This window comes from Mastacembelus armatus, chromosome 19 (genome assembly GCF_900324485.2).
Source record: "Mastacembelus armatus chromosome 19, fMasArm1.2, whole genome shotgun sequence".
In the NCBI taxonomy this organism is placed as follows: domain Eukaryota; kingdom Metazoa; phylum Chordata; class Actinopteri; order Synbranchiformes; family Mastacembelidae; genus Mastacembelus; species Mastacembelus armatus.
In genome coordinates this window covers 3,711,934-3,730,891 of record NC_046651.1, presented here as the reverse complement: position 1 = coordinate 3,730,891, position 18,958 = coordinate 3,711,934, and the positions used below count along the sequence as shown (strand labels likewise).

At 39.8% G+C, this 18,958-nt stretch overlaps 2 protein-coding genes across 2 annotated transcripts; one reads left to right on the top strand and one right to left on the bottom strand.

The window, feature by feature from the left end:
• Positions 1 to 7,248: 7,248 nt before the first annotated feature.
• On the top strand, positions 7,249 to 10,176 carry adoa (2-aminoethanethiol (cysteamine) dioxygenase a). The gene is made up of 2 exons (XM_026316488.1): positions 7,249 to 7,762; positions 8,801 to 10,176. Exons 1-2 carry the CDS (start codon positions 7,427 to 7,429, stop codon positions 9,257 to 9,259), a joined length of 795 nt encoding a protein of 264 aa, XP_026172273.1. The 5' UTR covers positions 7,249 to 7,426; the 3' UTR covers positions 9,260 to 10,176.
• A 2,918-nt stretch (positions 10,177 to 13,094) lies between these two features.
• egr2b (early growth response 2b) lies at positions 13,095 to 15,585 on the bottom strand. Its single transcript, XM_026316499.2, has 2 exons — positions 15,189 to 15,585; positions 13,095 to 14,886 (listed from the first exon to the last, which is right to left on the bottom strand). The coding sequence occupies exons 1-2, from the start codon at positions 15,355 to 15,357 to the stop codon at positions 13,709 to 13,711; spliced, it is 1,347 nt and encodes a 448-aa protein (XP_026172284.1). The 5' UTR covers positions 15,358 to 15,585; the 3' UTR covers positions 13,095 to 13,708.
• Between the last annotated feature and the right edge of the window lie 3,373 nt (positions 15,586 to 18,958).

Genomic DNA, 18,958 nt, shown 5'->3' with positions numbered 1-18,958 from the left:
AGATCAACATTCTATCACAGGAAAGACACAGTAATTCAGACTCACATCTACGGGTAATTTAGAGCCAATTTAGAATAAATTAATGTTAGAATTTTTACAGGCTCTAGACGTTCAATCAACATATCTTCAAAACAAAAAACTGATTATTATTTTATTAGTGTTTTATTTTAATCATAAGACCATTTTTAAAAATCTAACTAATAAAAATAATAATAATAATAAAATTATATTCTTATATTTTTAGACATAATACCTATATGTTAAATACCTCCATCCATCATCTATACCCAGTTATTCCTATTTAGGGCCACAGGGATGTGCTGGAGCCGGTCCCAGCTCTCTTTGGCTGAAAGGTAGGGGTACACCTTGGACAAGTCACCAGTCCATCACAGGGCCACATAGAGACAAACAACCTCACACACTCACACTCACTCCTATGGGCAATTTAGAGTCACCAATCAACCTGACACACATTTTTGGACTGTGGGAGGAAACTGAGTACCTGGAGAAAACCCATGCAAGCACAGGAAAAACATGCAAACTCCACACAGAAAGGTCATTGCTGGGTTTCCAACCACAAACCCTCTTGCTGTGAGGCAACAGTGCTAACTACTAATCCACCGTGCTGCCCCCATGTTAAATACCGTGGGAGCTGAGTTCAGTTCATATATGTTTAAGTCCATAAATAAGTGCAGTCTGTGTTTTTGTTTAAAGTTTCATTTTGAATAAGTGATTTCATAATGTGTTAAGTCAGCAAAATGTGTTTGATTTGAATTTATGCTGAATTAAGAAAGATGTCCTTTAAAAGAAGTCACTTATGGTAACTTAATGTTAGAGCAGTGAAGTGCGTATTTTAAGAGAGCGCCTTTGTACGGTGACCGGCAAGGGCAAACGTGCTGCAATGGCCAAAACACATGCAAGAGAGGAAACGCACGCAAGAGAGAAAAAAACCACGTAAGTGCGGCAGGCCTGTAGGCGTCTATTTCCCCGAACTGAGGGATGCTATGAACAACGTTTGGCTAACTTTTACAGAGGCGAGAAGACACATGTAGTGATATTGATATATGATAGTGATAGTGATATTGATATATTGATAGTGCTTGCGCAGCCTCCGAAATGAGACGCGGCTATAATTTTGAATTGCAACAGAATGAGCATCCTCTGATGATTGTTCGCATGTGCTAGTACATAGGTCACTAACAGGCGGACCCAGACGCCGCCCCATACGGACCCGGACCTACAGCCAAAACAGAAGGTTAAGATTTAAAACCTAACGGGGGCGCTTCTATTTCCACCGGCGCAGCTTTTGTAGACTTTACGGTAGTGGAAACGCACAGACCAATTGCATGCGAGTTGAGCCATCCCACGTGATCCCACTCAGCCAATCAAGTCTGTGCATCCCATGCGGTAAATATTACGACTCTACAGTGTAAACAGAGATAGAGGCAAGTTACACATGAAGAGACGGTACAAAGAAAAAGAAAAAGGGGATACATGTAGAAAACAAAGGGAGAGAAACAGGCGAGTGAGACGGAGAAAGAGAGAACTTAGTTAATGAGAGAACATTATACATATCTACAGCCTATATGTTCAGCATATATGTTCAGTTGTATGTTACATGACAATAAATATTGTCAAAAAGTTTTTGAACTTTACTGAATTCATTTGATTTGACAGTCAGGTATTGATTACATGCAGATGTTAAAACTACTAGGCTACTTAGGCATACATCTTTACGTAAAAGATACGACGCTCCTTTCCCTAATGACACTAATAAAATACAAAACCAAACTATAATGCTTCCACAAGCAAATATTATTAAATAGACATGGAAATCGAGAGGAAGGATAATTAGTGGAATACATTATCCTAAACTACATGTACCCACTCTTATTAACATCCGTTACACTGAGCTAGAATTTTGCAGGAAAGAGGTGATAAAAGCCATATTGAATAAGATCCAGCAATATTCAGGCAAAAAAAACCAAAACAAGTCCTAAGTCCTTCACGTGAGTGGGACCAGAAACGTGTCAAATTAAAAGATTCATTTAGCGTTAAAAATTCAGAGGCAACATTAAAACAGTAAAAGGAACGAGCTGAACCAACTTGAGTCATTTGAAGCTAATTCATAGCTGAAGGAGTCCAGACTTATTTGTCTGCAGGGAAAATATTCATGATGGACAAGAACAAGTCCCCCTCCTCCATGTGCAGATGCGCGTGCAGTGCCAAGCATGGAGCAGTCAAGGGGACACAGTTCTGTATTCTGTCTCACGTTGGCAGGTTTCCATCAGGCACAAGAATTCCAAGTGCTCCGTGGTAAAAACGTCATTCAGGTAGAAGGTTTTGTTAGTGATAACAACACAGGGGTGCCGCTAGGGTTTCTGGGCCCCCTGCCCAATTTGTACACCAGGCCCCAAGGCCTCATCCCCCAATTATCTTATCTTCTTGCCACATGTAGCGGCAATCAATAAGCATTAGAACCGGGGGGGGGGGGTCTAGACCCTTTTTATGGGCACTGTCTGTCATTTCAGCCCCCTTAAAATGATTAACTATCAAACTATCAAAATTTATGGAAAGTATAATTTTTACTTTTTAAAATGCTTCATTAATGACTGCATTCATATTGTAACTGCAGCATGTAATGAGCAGAGATTATGTTGGTTCTTCACATGTGATTGTTTGCATTTATTTGTACTGTCAACATTCTGCAATATACATCCACAACACTAAGTAGTGTTATCAGCAACAATTGTGAGGGCTAAGCCCCCCTAAGGATTAAATCCTAGAACCGCCCCTGATTAGAATTATTGCATATTCAATGAGAGACAATAAAGAAGCTGCAGCTGCACTTCTCTCTAATTTGAAACCATGAGAAGGCCCTGGGTCTGGACAACGCACTACGTTTCTACATACTAACAAAATAAGTCTGGCAATCTTAGACTGTAAATTAAGAGAACTACACCATATACATTACATTAGCAACTAACTTAGCAACAAATCTTTTCTGCACACATATCTCATGAGCTGTTAAACACTGATACCATTTACATAATAAAACTAAAATGTAATAAATTTAAACAACAATAAAGCATGTTTTCTAAAGCTCACCTTCTTCAAATATCTCAATCACCTCCTACTCTCCCTGTCTCAGATCTTCTTCACTCGAGGCATGAATGGTTACAGTGTTTGTTTCTGACACAGAAGAGAGAGTTTATAGGTAAAGGAATAGCTTATACAAGAACAAGGAAATGTAGTATTATTATTATTATTATTATTATTTATTGTCCTGCGACAGACTGGTGACCTGTCCAGGGTGTACCCCTGCCTTCCACCCGAGAGAGAGCTGGGATAGGCTCCAGCAGATCCCCGTGACCCTGAACCAGGAAAAGCGGGTATAGAAGATGGATGGATGGATGGATTATTTATTGTCATTATTATTATTCACCGAGTGAATTATAAGTTACACAAACAGTGACATGATCACTAAACGAGAAAAATCAGTTCTATTCAATGAATCATTCAGACTAGTTTTATCAATGGGTTTCTCCAATTAATTGAAACGAAATCGGACGTTATTACAACACTTATTTCATAAACTCACCCATGATAATTAAAGCAGATTTACAAAACTACAGCGTAAATTTCAATCGATTCCTCACAGAAACTTGTTCCAATGCTGCGGAAACCTTGAATGTACATCATTAGAACAGCTTTATTGTTGCTTGGTGATTTTTCATCTTTTTATGAATGCTGCTCCATTAGCCTGCTATTGTTCGATTGCATGGAAATATTGTTGCAGCTTCTAGCGGATAAACATCGGGGTGAGAGAATTTCTATGTTGTTACTTAACAGCTTCATAAAGACTAGCTTCAGAATCAGAACAATATGTCACCTTTTTTTAAAAACTGGGTGACTAGCTGTCTTCTCCGTCTCGCTCTCTCCTCTTTTTCGTGCTTTTCTTTCCTCTTTTGGTACCCTGATTTTGGCAGCGCCATCTCTTCACTCTTGCCATCCACCTGAATTCAGGACCGGTCTGTGAAGTGCCGCTTTTCTGAATAACCCGCGAACGTCTTAAGGGGACACACACGCTCTTGGCACAGAGGGGTGCTTTCATTATAGCCTGCGTCCTAATAGTTTATTGTGCGAAGAGGGAATTTAAATACCAAAATCATACGCCAAAGTTTGGGGTTCTGCTGGGCACTCTGTGTGACCAGGGCTCTTAGAATCGTCCTAATCTTCCCCCCGGTTTCTATGTAAAGTGCGTTGAGATCATTGGTGCTATGGAAATAAACTGAATTGAAATTGAATTAAATTTGTAATAAATGTTCTACAGTAGGAGCAAATGCCAATAAAGAAAGGAACTTGTTTTCTAATGGCACGTTTTAGAATATTCCGAATGTTTCAGTGTGCCTAAGTGAGAGGGATTTGCCCTGTGCTGTGCTGCATAAAAGATAGCATGCTGTTGAACAAATTACAATTCAGACAGAATGCCTGTCCTTATGCAGCAACTTATATTAAGAATGCGACTGTGTCTATTTCATATTTTTTCTTTTGTCAGATCGCAAATCATTAAATCAGCAAACTAATTTAAAATTCTTCTTCTCACATACAAATCCCTTCATGATCAAGCTCGTACATTCCTTAAAGACCTCATAGTACCTTATTATCCCAATAGAGCACTTCACTCTCAGAGTGCAGATATACTTGTGGTTCAGGTGGCCCTGAACCATCCCTTAGTTATGCAGCTATAGGCCTAGACTTTCCATCAGCCCACTGAGCTCCCCTACTCTTCTCTCCTCCTCCCTCACATGATTACTGTAACTCGTTTCTATCTGGATGTCCCAGTAACTCCATTAAAAAGCCTCCAGTTAATCCAGAAAACTGAAGCCAGAGTCCTGACAGGAACTAGCAAGAGAGATCAAATTTCTCCTATATTAGCTTCTCTTCATTGGATCCCTGTAAAATACAGAATAGAATTTTAAATCCTTCTTCTCAAATACAAATCCCTTCATGATCAAGCTCCTTCATACCTTAAAGACCTCATAGTACCATATTATCCCAATAGACCACTTCGCTCTCAGAGTGCAGATCCACTTGTGGTTCCCAGAGTTTCCAAAAGTAGAATGGGAGGCAGAGCCTTTAGCTATCAAGCCCCTCTCCTGTGGAACCAGCTCCCAGTCTGGGTTCAGGAGGCAGACACTCTCTGTACTTTTAAGGCTAGACTTAAAACCTTCCCTTTTGACAAGGTACCTTCTGCAGGTGTCCCTGGTCCTAGAGCTGTATATTGCTGATGTGCAGTTACTGGCCCCACCAACCTTCAGTGTCTATTTGTTGTTTATTATTGCTGTTCTTTCCTCTCTGCTCTATCCACTCACCCCAACTGGTGGAGGCAGATGGACGCCCAAATTGAGCCCGGTTATGCTGGAGGTTTTTTCTTCCGTTAAAGGAAGTTTTTCAGTTCAAGTCAATTCAATTTAATTTGTATAGCGCCAAATCACAATATAATCATCTCAAGGCACTTTACAAAAAACCCAACAAATCCCTTATAAACAAGCACTTGGCGACAGTGGAGAGGAAAAGCTGTTGCCAAGTGCTACTCATAAGGGATTTGTTGGGTTTCTGTTTTGCCTTTTTTTTGTTTGTTTGTTTGTTTTCTTGTAATGTGCCTTGAGATGATTGTATTGTGATTTGGCGCTATACAAATAAAATTGAATTGAATTGAATGTGCTGTCCTCTGTGTGAGCTGAAGTGTTTCTAAGATTTTCCTAAGTGTATCATTATAGATTGTGGGAAACCCACAGTAGCCTGAAGTAGATAAAAGAACAATAACACATGAAATTGTAACTCTTGCCACTGAAAATTATGAAAATAAAATGCATTTGAAAGATGGACTTCTGAAGATGATTTAGTCTCTGGAGGATCTTGGAACAAAACAATTAAATAATGTACAGATTAGGAACACTTGGAGCTTGTGGCTGTACTGCAACAGGTCACTGTTTTCAGATGTCAAATAAAGCACTATTCAGTAGCTTGTTTCTTTTTTTTCAGGATTTTCTTAACTGAAAAAAAATCATCATCACGAGGGACAATAACTGTTTTTCCAAATAATTCAAACACTGCACTGATTTTGTCAGTGGCCTCCTGTTTTAATGCAAATTGTTGTTGACAAGGCCTATAATTAAATTTTGAGGTGATCACCACTGGTTTTGCTTATTATTAGTAGTAGTAGTAGTATTATTAGTAGTATTGTTTTGGACAAACATCCCATTTATCTTAAGCCCTCAGAGTCTTGTAAACTTCCTGTGGTGCTGGGATTTCTGCAGCCCTTATTTTCTGTCAAAATCGTGTATATCAAATACACACACTGGATCATGCCCCAGTAATTTATTGGGTAATGCTTAGACAACAGGAATGCATGTTTAAGGCATTTTCCTGGCTCCTCAATACCTTTAAATGGAATAGTAGAGTATTCTTGTTCAGTTTTTACTTCAACCCAACAGAGCTAATTGCCACTAACATTTGGAGAGGTTAGAAATTTCCCACTTTTAAAAACTGTGTGTAACACCCAAATCAACTTCTTTCAGATGAGGAAGATGAGTCATAGCTTCTTTGATACCAGCCTCTGACAATACAGAATTGTCCCTGGAGCTGCTGCTACTTCTGCTACTGCTGATGCTACTCTAGTTTGGTCTATTCTTTGGACATTTTCTTTATTTTATTTTATTTCATTTATCTTTTATTCAATTCACTCTTTTCCTTAGCCTCCCTTCTTTCCAACTTTGGCTTTCCATTTCTGCAAATTAATTTTTTTGACAGTTTCTTTTCCCCATTAATTTTCTTTGACTTGTCATCGATCTCCAAAGAGACCCCAAAATCTTGGGAGTAGGCAGACATACTAGGTTACAGTTCGGGTTACAAATCTACTTAGCAGCTTTGGACTTTAACCCCAAAACTGCAGGGAATTCAATGACTTGCATGACCTATCCCTTTGCAATAAGCATTGCAACGAGGACCACTGGGAAATGTAGTGTCACTGATCTTGTCATTTTAATTCTTTAGATTTGGTGTATGATCTGGTATTCTATAAACTTAAACAATCACACCAATATCCCTATTGAAGTCAGACTGGCTGTACAGAGTATAACAGCTTCTGTTTACATAAATTGAGAATGCGTTTCCATTTTCTGGTAAAACTGCATATCCCATGTTGCTTTTGTTTTGGTGCGCATGCTCTGTGAGCATTGGATGATCATTCGAGATGGTGGGAAATGATTAGAGGGACAGCAATCAGAGATGATCATAAACTGTGTTTTGTTATATTTTTGTCCGTTTTGAAGTTCGACCGAGTAACTCCGGACGAAATCTGGTGACAGTGGAGAATTTCCAAGGTTTTTACTACGGTTGTATTTGCGTCGGAACAGCTACAATGCCACGGGACAACAAAACTCCGCTTATCCAGAAAATTGCAAAACAGGCCTATATTATATTTAAAGGCTTGAAGTCTTCGGCCAATGGGGATAGTAAACTCTTTACCGACAAACAAAGTGAACTAATTTCTTTAATGAGTGCACTTAGGGCAACCGATCTGAAAATTGCTCCCCGGAAAAGCAAGTCGAGCTCCGGGGCAGCGGGGCTCCGCAACCCTCCGGTCACTTACATGCACATCTGCGAGACTGAAGTGTTCAGCATGGGGGTGTTTTTGCTGAGGACCGGCGCCTCCCTACCGTTGCACGACCACCCGGGGATGAACGGCATGCTGAAGGTCTCTTAGACCTCATATCTAATATGTTACGGCCTTTTGTGGCTGCAGTGCCAATTCTAATCTGTGTGTTTGCTTGTAATTGTTAAAACGTTTATGGCCCAGAAAAATAGCCAGCTCAAAAGTACCAGTCTCATTGCATTCCGGCGCTTTTGCTCATGTTTTTTATTGCAAATTTGTGTCTGGATTTGCATTACTGAAGTACAAAATTAATGAAAGGGTTACTTTGTTTCTGGCTTTGCCTCACATGGTGAATATTTGTGAATGAAGCTGCTAGATTACGTATTCCCAAAATTACACTAGACTTAATGGTAACTTGGGTGACTGGTTCCATGTACAATGCACAGATCTCAGTAGGAGTGGGGTGTCCTAAAAATAGCCTGACGTATGTTATGCTACGTATTCGTATGCTATACTTTATTCAGATGACTACGGATCAGCCAGAGAAGACCAGTCCATATTTAATACAATTTCTTCATCACTTATATTTTAACAGCAGCATCATTTTATTCTCTTGCTACAATAGTAAAATTCAGTATGAACAGTCATATAGAACATTGATCTCCAATTCGGGTTTCACTCGACCTTGTGCTTTGGTCTGTGTGTGTGTGTGTGTGAAGCATGATTGTGTAAATAGTGATTGTGTAAACTGTTCAGTTTATAACCAGAAGTCAATCTCATTAAAACAAATAATATGCTATATTATAAATTAAGAATGGGGTACACATGAGAACATGTAAACTCCAAAAGCCCCCAGTCAGCCACCAGGCTCCAACCCGCAACCTTTTTTTTTTTTTTGTGAGGTGACAGTGCTAACCACTTGACCATTTTATGCATTCCCAGCAAGTAAAAATTTTAAAATTATGGGAAAGCTTTCAGCCCTGTTATGCATATTAACGATAATTAGATCTGCTGTTCTCAATAGTAGACTCAAATGTGTCATAGAAATCATCTCAACACCATGCTTTTTCCTATATATTGGTGCTGCAGTGGGAGTATTTTGTAGTGTTTCCTCCAAATTATTTTGTGTCTCTTGTTTAGGTTCTTTACGGAAGGGTGAGAGTCCGCTGCTTTGATAAACTGGAGGATCACTTGACGGTCAACACCATCCCACCTCATTTTGATCCGCCGTTGGCTCCACATCAGTCGGCTTCCCTGCGCCGCTCTAAGTTCCGCTCAGTCACTGAATACTCAGAGAATAGTGGGCCATGCCTCCTCACTCCTTTGAGAGATAACCTCCACCAGATTGATGCAGTGGGGGGGCCAGCTGCTTTTTTGGATATCCTGGCACCACCATACAATCCAGATGAAGGGAGGGACTGTCACTATTACAAAATTCTGCAAACTGTGGCAGAGGGTGAAAGAGATGGAAAGAACAATAAGGAGCAGCACGGAGAGGAAAATGAGAAAGAGGAGGAGAGATGGCTATTAGAAATCCCTCAGCCAGAGGACTTCTGGTGTGGTGGGGAACCTTACCCAGGCCCTGCAGTCTCTATCTGATTGAAACCTCTGATCACTGCAATTTGTGGCAGTGATGATATTGTTTCAGTCAGCCACTCACACGGGGAAACCTCAAGTATGCCACAGCAGGGCAGGAGCTTGCAGAAATAGGGACTTGAATCCTGACACCCTACGCAGACTAAGGACCACTAAACTACCTTCAACAAAACTTAACTAGGAAAATGTTGACAACAGGGTTTCATATTCATAATATATTTTTCCTCTGACCATTATGTGGCCTTGTACACACATGAATGTCATCAGCCAATTGTTCTGTGGATAGCTAAGTGGATGTTTTACTGTGCTACAGAGGACTTCTACAATATTATATGTCTGTAACTTAATTCATACCCACCTAATCTCTGAATATTGAATACACTAGTGCTATTACTATTGTACACACTCATTTCCTCTTTCAGAAGTGCATACACTATATGATATGTGCTTTTATATTTTTCATGTCTTTAATTTATTCCAGATGAGAGGTTCCTAACCGGCCTGGACATTTAAAGAAAAAATCAATTTCTACATATTTGTTGATGACTTATACTGTCCTGTCACCGAGTGTAACTTAAGCCACAGTAATATGGAGTATGTGATGCATCATACAGTATTAAAGGTAGAAATTTTGAACCTTAGGCTAGAAAGATATACAGTATAAAAATGTTACATTTTCAAAGGAGGTTCCTCTTTACCTTTTTCATAGTTTAAAGCCCAAACACTTAGACTTTCTCCACTACCTTTTACATAGCTTGACAAATATTATCATTCCTATACTTTAGCTTATATTATGATGCCCCTTTGCAGTATATTGGGCACAGGCCGGTATGCCAGTTTGACAACAATTTTGTCACTGATGTTGAATGTACTATATGTGGAACATTAAAATATTGTAAATGGAAATACTCATAAAACATCACTAATCCTACAGTGGTCTTAATTTGTTGATTTTTCTTACTAACTCGCTGCAAGAGACTGATAAAGTGTTGTCTCACTGAGCTCTATAGGTCAAACAAACCTCAAAAAATACAGTGTCAGCCAAAATAATTATTTCTTATTTCACATTAATTTTACTTTATTGGTCTTGGAACAAAATCCTGGACACCCCCAGAGCAACCACATAGCATTCTACAAATTGCCTACAAAAATCTTAACGTTTTGGACTGCCAGTCCCCATTGCCTGTGGTGTATTGTGTATCTGTTACTGTGTAGAGATTTGATAAACATCCCATTTAAATGCCAGTGTAATATGATGCCTGAGTGCTGAGTTTAATAATCATATTGTGGAATGCTGCAAACCAGGGGTCTCCAACTCCAGTCCTTAATGTCCACTTGTATCCCTGCCCTTGCAGCTGATTGGCTGAACACAACTGATCCAGGTAATCAGCAGTGGATAGGGCAGGGATAGTTGGAAAACAAGCAGGACAGTGGGCCTCGAGGACTGGAGTTGGAGAACCCTGCTGTAAAGTAAAATGAGGCAAATTCTCTGCAAAAGAACAGAAAAGTGATCTCCAGATCCCTCAGAGTCAAATCCAGACAGAAAAAACTGAAGGCCTAGTCTTTTTCCACACTTCAGCACAGCGGATGATGTTTGATATGGCTTAAATATTATTACAAATTTGGGTAATATTTAAATAAATCAGTTAAATAATGTTTAGTGTTTGCAAATGGAGGATAATTGCAGAACAAAACCCTAAAATGAACCTATAATCTATGTTCTGGATAAACAAACAAAGCTTTTCTACCAACATTTTGTTAACATAAGCACTAGATACAAATATTTGTCAGTGTCCAATCTGTCAGGCCAGCGTATGACTGTGGGGAATACTTGCGGTGCAGCTTGAACAAGAAAAGCCTGTTGATGGCAGCGGCTAGTAGAGATGTGAGATATGTAGGAATTTTTTTTCTTTTCTTTTTCAGCTCAGAGTGACTTAGAACATTAATGATCATCTGATTTTGTGGTCAAGTTGGGATTTCATTGATTAGTACAAGCTCTACTACGGCTTTTTAAAAGCCAATAGTAGAGTCTTTGGGAAACATGCCATCTTCTCCAGAATCAAACCTGAAGATTAATGTCACTTTAATTTGTTTGTTCAGTGCAGTGACAGGTCTGTGACACATTAGGGAGGTTTTTCTCAGTTATTAGAAATTTAATTGGCTGTTTGGATTTCTCAGCATTTATTCATTCTAACACCTCTGCACAGTGGATTCATCAATGAACTTTCAGTGACAAACTGAATTCAGCTGACTCTCGAAAACTTGGTACAGATGAACTACTTTGCATCAAAAATATAATGTTTGATATAATACAGTATATGTTGTATCTACTGGCAGTATTTACCATTGTCACTTTTACTAAAGTTAAATTATCTTCACACAACCAGGACCTATAGACTGTAGCTTCCTACTAGTTCTATAATGTTTATCCTGGAGGGTTTAATTTTAGGATGAATACTGCAGGAAACAGCTTTGTCACAACACCACAATAACCTGAGTGTTGCTGTGATGTTAATCAACCTAACTGCCGTTTATCTGACCTCAACTCACGGTTTTATATTATCTATCCATAATTAAACTTGACCACCATTAGTCCATTGTAACATAATAAAAGTCAACATAATAAAAGCGTGTGGAAAGAGAATATATTCCCGTTGGAATGACTACATAATTTCTTGCAGTTTCAGTGTAATCATACTTTTAGTAGTGAAATGTCACCATACTGTAGCATGTCTAAATACTCGTAGCCTACAGCAGGGCTTTACTTTGATGTAGGTTCCTAATAGCCTACTTTAAAGGAAAGATGTGTCAGAAAAGAGACAAAAGGCACAGGAACTTCTAGTTCCATTCTTTTGAAGTGCATATCTCTTAACCACTTGTAAAGTTTACTTTCTAACTTGTTTATATTATGTAATGAATCATTAAGACAAAAAGCTAGAACACCATAAATGGTTCCGCTATGCCATAAGAGAAAAGAACCCCATTCTGGTGTTTATCAATATAGAAATTTAGTAAATGGAAAGGAAACGTGACCAGCTGCCGATTCCTGAAAAGTGTGAGACCCAACAAATGATGGAAAATCAATTTCCAAAAACACACATTTTTGAATATTCAGCTTATTAAAGTTTATAACAAACAACATTATTTCTGATTAACCTCAGAGTAGATTAAAAGAGATAGGACGTGAATAGAATTAAATTAGCCTACGAGCAGTGTGAAGAGGGTTTTGCAACATTTACACCTTCACATAGCGATAGAAATAATGTAGTGGCCTGTTTAACGACCATAGAACGGATAGAATTAGACAAAATATGACAAAATAAGAAGGCTACATCAGTATTTTTAATATCTATATTTTCACTGTTTATTAGGCTAATTACAATTTGAAGTTAGCCTTTCGTTCCCTTTTCATTTCTAAAATGTGGGAATGTTTAGGGATAATGCAGACGTCTTCACCGTGGGGTTGATGTCAAAATTTATTGCCTTCGTTGAATTTAAAACAATAGTTTATGTAATAGGACGCATGAACTTTTTATTTCGCTGGTATTGCAACAAGCGTATTGTGCTGTAGCTGACTACTTTTATTTGCATACTCAATCCGTTTACCCTATAACCTGAGGTCATAGACCTAAATAAAAGCGAGTGGGTTAAAACTCTGAGTCAGAGATGCCATGGGTGACGCGGTGTGGGATTTACCCAATAAATTTCCAACACCAATATTTTTATAAGTCGTTTTATACATAGGCTAGAGATGGAGAATTTCATTCGCATCACAATCGGACACCGTCGACCCGTATTGTGCTTTGGATCTGAGTAATAAAGCAAATGGTACCAGCTGTTCTTTATCCTTGTCATATATTTAATAAGTTTCAAATCACATCACAACAAAAATGTCAAGTTGGTATGAGTTCAACGTATTTACACTCCAACATCAATCACGACACTTGGCGTTACACGAGACGAAATGTGTACAAAAATAGAATGTCTTCCAATTTTACATGTTAAAGGACAAATATACATTGCAATCGAAGCGTCCTTGAATCAGGCAAGGCACTACAGGGGAAACAAACATGTTAGAATGAAAACAATGTCGATTTAATAACTTAATACCAGTTGTCTTTATCCAAAACATTATTGCAATTATCTCCCATTTAAACGAGCAGCCTCTTGTGCGCTCAGTAAGTGTTGGCAATATTAAAATTCCTCTTTATTACAATCTCCCTCGAATATTCTTATTAATTAATGGCTATATTTACTGTTCAGTAGACTGTGAAGCAAAGTGCATTTGTGTCCGTCTCGCTATGAAATGATGGATGTGTGTAAATCGCGCATAACTGCACAAAGATTTTTTTAATTACCATCCTGGTGTTTACGCTATGTTTGTTTTCTTTAGGTCTTTTCTCTTTAGGGGTTAGTATTCGTCACACTGCCCTGCTGATGACAGTTTTCTGATTATGAACAGATGCCATTGGTTGCGTTGATCCCGCCTGACGGTCGTTCCAATCCGGAGCTGCTGGACGAGGAGGCGGACGAGGTGGAGATGGTGGAAGACTTTCTCTCCTTCTGCCTCAGGTGAATTTTAGTGTGTCTCTTCCTCTCGTCGCTCCGGGCGAACTTCCTACCGCAGAAGTCGCAGGCGAACGGCTTCTCTCCCGTGTGTGTCCGGATGTGCGTGGTGAGGTGGTCGCTGCGGCTGAAGTTGCGCATACAGATCCGGCACTGGAACGGCTTGTGTCCAGTATGTATACGGATGTGTCTGGTCAGTTCGTCAGAGCGGGAGAATCGACGATCGCAGCCCTCCGCGGGACACGGGTACGGCCGCTCATGGATTGGCGTCTTGCTGGGTCTGTTCGGGTACTTTCTGGGCCGCAGGATCGGCCTTAGAGGTAGGTTCTGTGGACTATAGGCAGATGGGAGCCTCGGCGGCCCTCCCTCAGAGCCACCACCACCACCTGGACCTCCCAGAGTAAAGTTCCTGATAGTGTTTAGCGGGGTCAGGGGTGGAGGGACACGGAATGTCTCGAGCGGGCACGGCCCAAATGGTTTCCGATCTTGGATACTTGCCGTGTGCATGTCCCGCTGGCAAGCAGGTTGGAAGAAGCCCGAGTAGTCGGGAATGATAGGGAAAAGCCCTGGTGCATCTGACCCACCCGGCTGCTTGGGCGAAGAGTAGGAAGGCGGTGGGTACGAGGTGATGGGGCACGTGGAAGTGGACAAAAACGCCGAGGGATCCTGGTACACCTCCCCGCAGCCAGAAGAGGAGTAAGGAGGCGGGGGGGAATATATGTGGTGGTGGTGATGGTCTATCTCTGCCTGGCTCTGACCCGCCATGGTGCAACTCAAACTTCCGCTCGAGAAGTGATTGGGAGATCCTGAAGAAGCTGGGGAGGAGGACGCTGAAGAGGAGGGAGGAGGAGGAGGCGGCGGCTGGGCCACGTTGAAGATGCCTGAGACAATATTGATCACTCCCTCGGGGTTCCAGTTACCTGGATACTGGGAATCGATTGAGAACTTTCCCATGTAGGTGAAGGTCTGGTTACGATGGGATGCGGGCTGAGAGAAGCCACTGGAGTAGGAGGAGAGATCCAAGGAGCGCTTTTCTACGCTCATATCTGCGCTCATCAAGCCATCTGCAGAGAAAAAAACAAAAACAGCATTAATGGGGCAAGATACACATGATTCATTTACCTGCACCCGCACTAGACAGAAAAGTCAGTTTTAAGTGAACGAAAGCTTGTGCGTCTCTGGTCTATTGTTCACCGACTGTGGTCTCAAAACACACATTTTTACTATGATAGCCAAAACAAAGGGGTTTTTATTATTTTAGAATTCAGTCTATGAACGGGCTTAGTGTTGTAAATGCTCAGCCACTCTGACAGGATAACAGACAACTTTTCATACACTTACTCTCAAGCACTGCGCTCGATCTTACCTGCTGTCATGTTAATCTGGTCGTAATGCGCTCCTAAATCAGTGTTGGGAAAGATAGCCACAGATGTCGGCAAGGTGGTGGCGATGTCATCTGAGTACACGCTCTCACCTACAGGATGCACGAACCCCCCGAGATTCAGCGGCACCTTCTCCAGAATTTTAGCTGTCATTGTGTGGTAAAAATCGCGTCTGCTCGCGTTTCTTCTGTCTTTTGGGTTTTTCCTTTATCTTATAACCGACCACAGTGTGTAACCCAGCCGAGCGTGGGTCACCACTGCATGTCTCCGACTGACAGTGGGTGTGAGAGGATGAGCTCCGTGTGTCTGCTGCGCTTCATGCGCTCTTGTTGTAAAGCTGACACCGTGTAAGTAACTCTTATTGAGGACGCGGGCCCTGGCATGGCTATGTATATATGGGGAACCTTTTGAATGCGGCCGCTACGTCATTACCCAAATATGGAGGAGGAGGGTTTTGAGGGCAGAGAGGGGAGAGATGCTGCTAATGCTGATTGGCTGAGCGGCTCCGTGACGATTTCAAAGGGAATCACTTGTCAGTGGAGTACCCGCTATTTCAGGAGAGATAAAACTGACTTTTTCCATTCGATGCTGAACAGCAGCATAGCTGCATAACAAAAAAACAAAAAAACAGAACTACACACCAACCAAACATTCCACAGCCAACATGCACAAATCTGGTTAATTAAATTCTCTGTAAACGATTATTCGTTTATTGTAAATGTGTATTTTCAGTCTTTTCACACTCATATAAAAAGAGGAAGAGGAATTCCGGTTGCACTTCTTAACCCATAAAAGGTTTAATCCGGTAAACAATGGAACAGCCCCATGCTCTATATTTGGTTTCGATTCCGGAATATTATCATCGGAAAGTGACGAGTTTTACCGAGCTGAGAGAGCGAGATAGCAGCTCAGGCATAACCACAATCAAATGAGACAGACAGAAAAGCGGAATTTACTCCTTTGGGTGCGATAGGCTGAATGGGCTCGGAAACTTCTGTCAGCCTGATTTGACTATGCTCTAGGAAAGAACATATTTGGTTCAGTCAGGAGTTAAATATAGTAATTTAGAGATATTTATAGAGCTTAGCGAAAGCAAACCAATATTTATAGAAGTGGTGGTGGCCCATGTGAAATAAACAGTGCAAAATAATGCAAATGAATTCTGGGGGTGACAGTGGTTCACATAAATAAGGATCTACATATTTTTTAGTTTCTTTCAACCTCTCTAATTTTACTCATACTCTACCCTATATAGGACACTTTATTCTAAAATCAGATTTATTAATAAATGGGGGGTGATTGTCTGATTTTTAAATAATTATTGTAATACTATTAGTACTGTACAGATTTTGTTTATTAGTCCCAAGAGAATTGTGTGCCCTCCTGTGGCCTCCTTAAGAAGCCTCTCTCTCTCGCTCTCTCTCTCTCCCCCCCTCTCTCACATGCATACTCATGTCATGGACTCATTTTGGGCTGTTTGATCTTGTAAAGTCCCTCCGTGGGTGGACAAAAGTTGAGAGACAGAACCAGAAAATTTGGGTGGAATATAGTTTCCATTTTGTGTGCGTATGTGTGTGTTTGTATTTGTAGATTGCACAACCACAGTATGATCAGTGTCATATTGTAATCTAAATACAGGTTTATCACTAACCATAGGGTGTCAGACTTTTGACAACTCAAATATATATATATATATATATATATATATATATATATATATATATATATATATATATATATATATATATATATATATATATGTATGTATATATATATATATATATATATATATATATGTATGTATATATACATATATATATATATATATATATATATATATATATATATATGAGAAGCTTGAAAAATACCAAGGGCTGAAAGAAGAGCTAGAAAAGATGTGGATGGTGAAGGCAACAGTGCTCCCCGTGGTAATCGGCACCCTCGGGATACTGCGAAGAACCCTCAAACTCCCAGGCCTCTGGTAGAGGACCCGAGTTTGAGGAAGACACACACACACCACCCATAGGGGGTGAGAAGGGAATTTTTTTTTTTTTTTTTTATACAATGGTAATGATGTAATAAAGGTGCAGTCATAAATGTGAACAAATAGTATAATACACACAGTATAATACAAGGCTAACTGTAATTAATTGATTGGATTTGTAAGGCCATATGAGCTGACATGCTGGAGCAGAAGGCCCACATTTAAAAAAACCATTATCCTGATCAGATCATATCCAGATTATTATCCCGTGGTAGATTATCATTTTGTCTTTTACTCTGTACAATAGAGACCTTCTTCTGATTTAGATCTTAACTTTGCAAGGTTTACTACACTTACTAATATTCTTCCACTTCAGTGTTCACTCTATGAAGTACTATTTTCACTATCACTGCTACAATGGATTGTGTTTTATTCATTTATACTGAAACTGAAAGAAGTGCACTGATATGTAATCAGTTGTGCTTCTAATGCCTGCAGTTGAATTTGTTTCCATCTAACACAGACTATAAGTGATGAAACAACTGTTTAAATAGCTTTAGATTGTCACCTACGCACACAAACACACACACACACACACACACACACACACACACGCACACACACAGCACCCTGGTATGTGTTAAATGAATAATGTTATTGACAGTCCTTATTGATTAGTGTGCTGATTAATGCGATGGCTGTGTGCGTGTGTGTGTGTGCATTTGACATAACATTTTCAAATCCAAGCATTACATCTGGGCATGATGTGATAATTGAATATGGGAATCCAAAACCATTGGAATAAATCTGCTGTTATTACATCCTTCACCAGATACTGGACTACAGGGATTTGCTGCTGTTCAAACACAAGAGCATTAGTGAAGTCAGCTACTTATTCGTGATGCTAAGGCTTTTAACATATATATAACATACGTCAATAATAAGGCCTAGCAGTCATCATTCCAGTGCAACTGAAAGATGTAAGATAGAAGGTAGGGATCTGTGCAAAAAAAGTCAGATTCAAACTGGGAAAACCTTTTGTTATAGAAACATAACCTTGTAGACAGGGTCGCTGTCATACTGAAACAGAAAATGATCAACTGAAAACTGTTGACGCAAGTTAGAAAAACACTACTGTTTAAAATATCATTATATATTGAAAGCCTTAAGATTTTCCTCACTCTAATCAAAACCAGGATAAATAGACCTAGACCGAAAGTAAGCAAAGATGTGTATAGACAGTCCATTATCATTCCCAGGGGGTCATATACTAGCACTTTGTGAAGTACCAGTTAGACAAAGTTTTAACAGTACCTTTTGTGTCTGTATGAGATGCACCAGGCTTTCAACAGATGACACTGTTAAGACAGTGTCATCTGTCTTAACAATCAATTCAGACAATCACTAAAGTCATGATTTATTGCTTCAGAACCATAATTGTTTTCAATAAAATGTAATGGTAATTCATCTGAACCTTGCTGAGAAATTGCAGTGTAGACCAGAGTTGTGGCTTGGCAGAGTTATATTCTATATATTCTAGCCCAGCTAACAATAACTATTTAGCAGTCTCAGTGGTCTCCTGATCACTTCTTGAAAACTCATAAAATCTGAGGTGGCTATCACCATCAGATAGCACACTCAAGACCATTATGCCATTGCTTATGGTTGACATCAAGTACACCAGTTATTGTAACCTACTGCAGCAGTAACTCAGGGAAAATCCCTGTACTGTCCCTAAAATATACCTAATGCCATGTGACTGATAGTGTG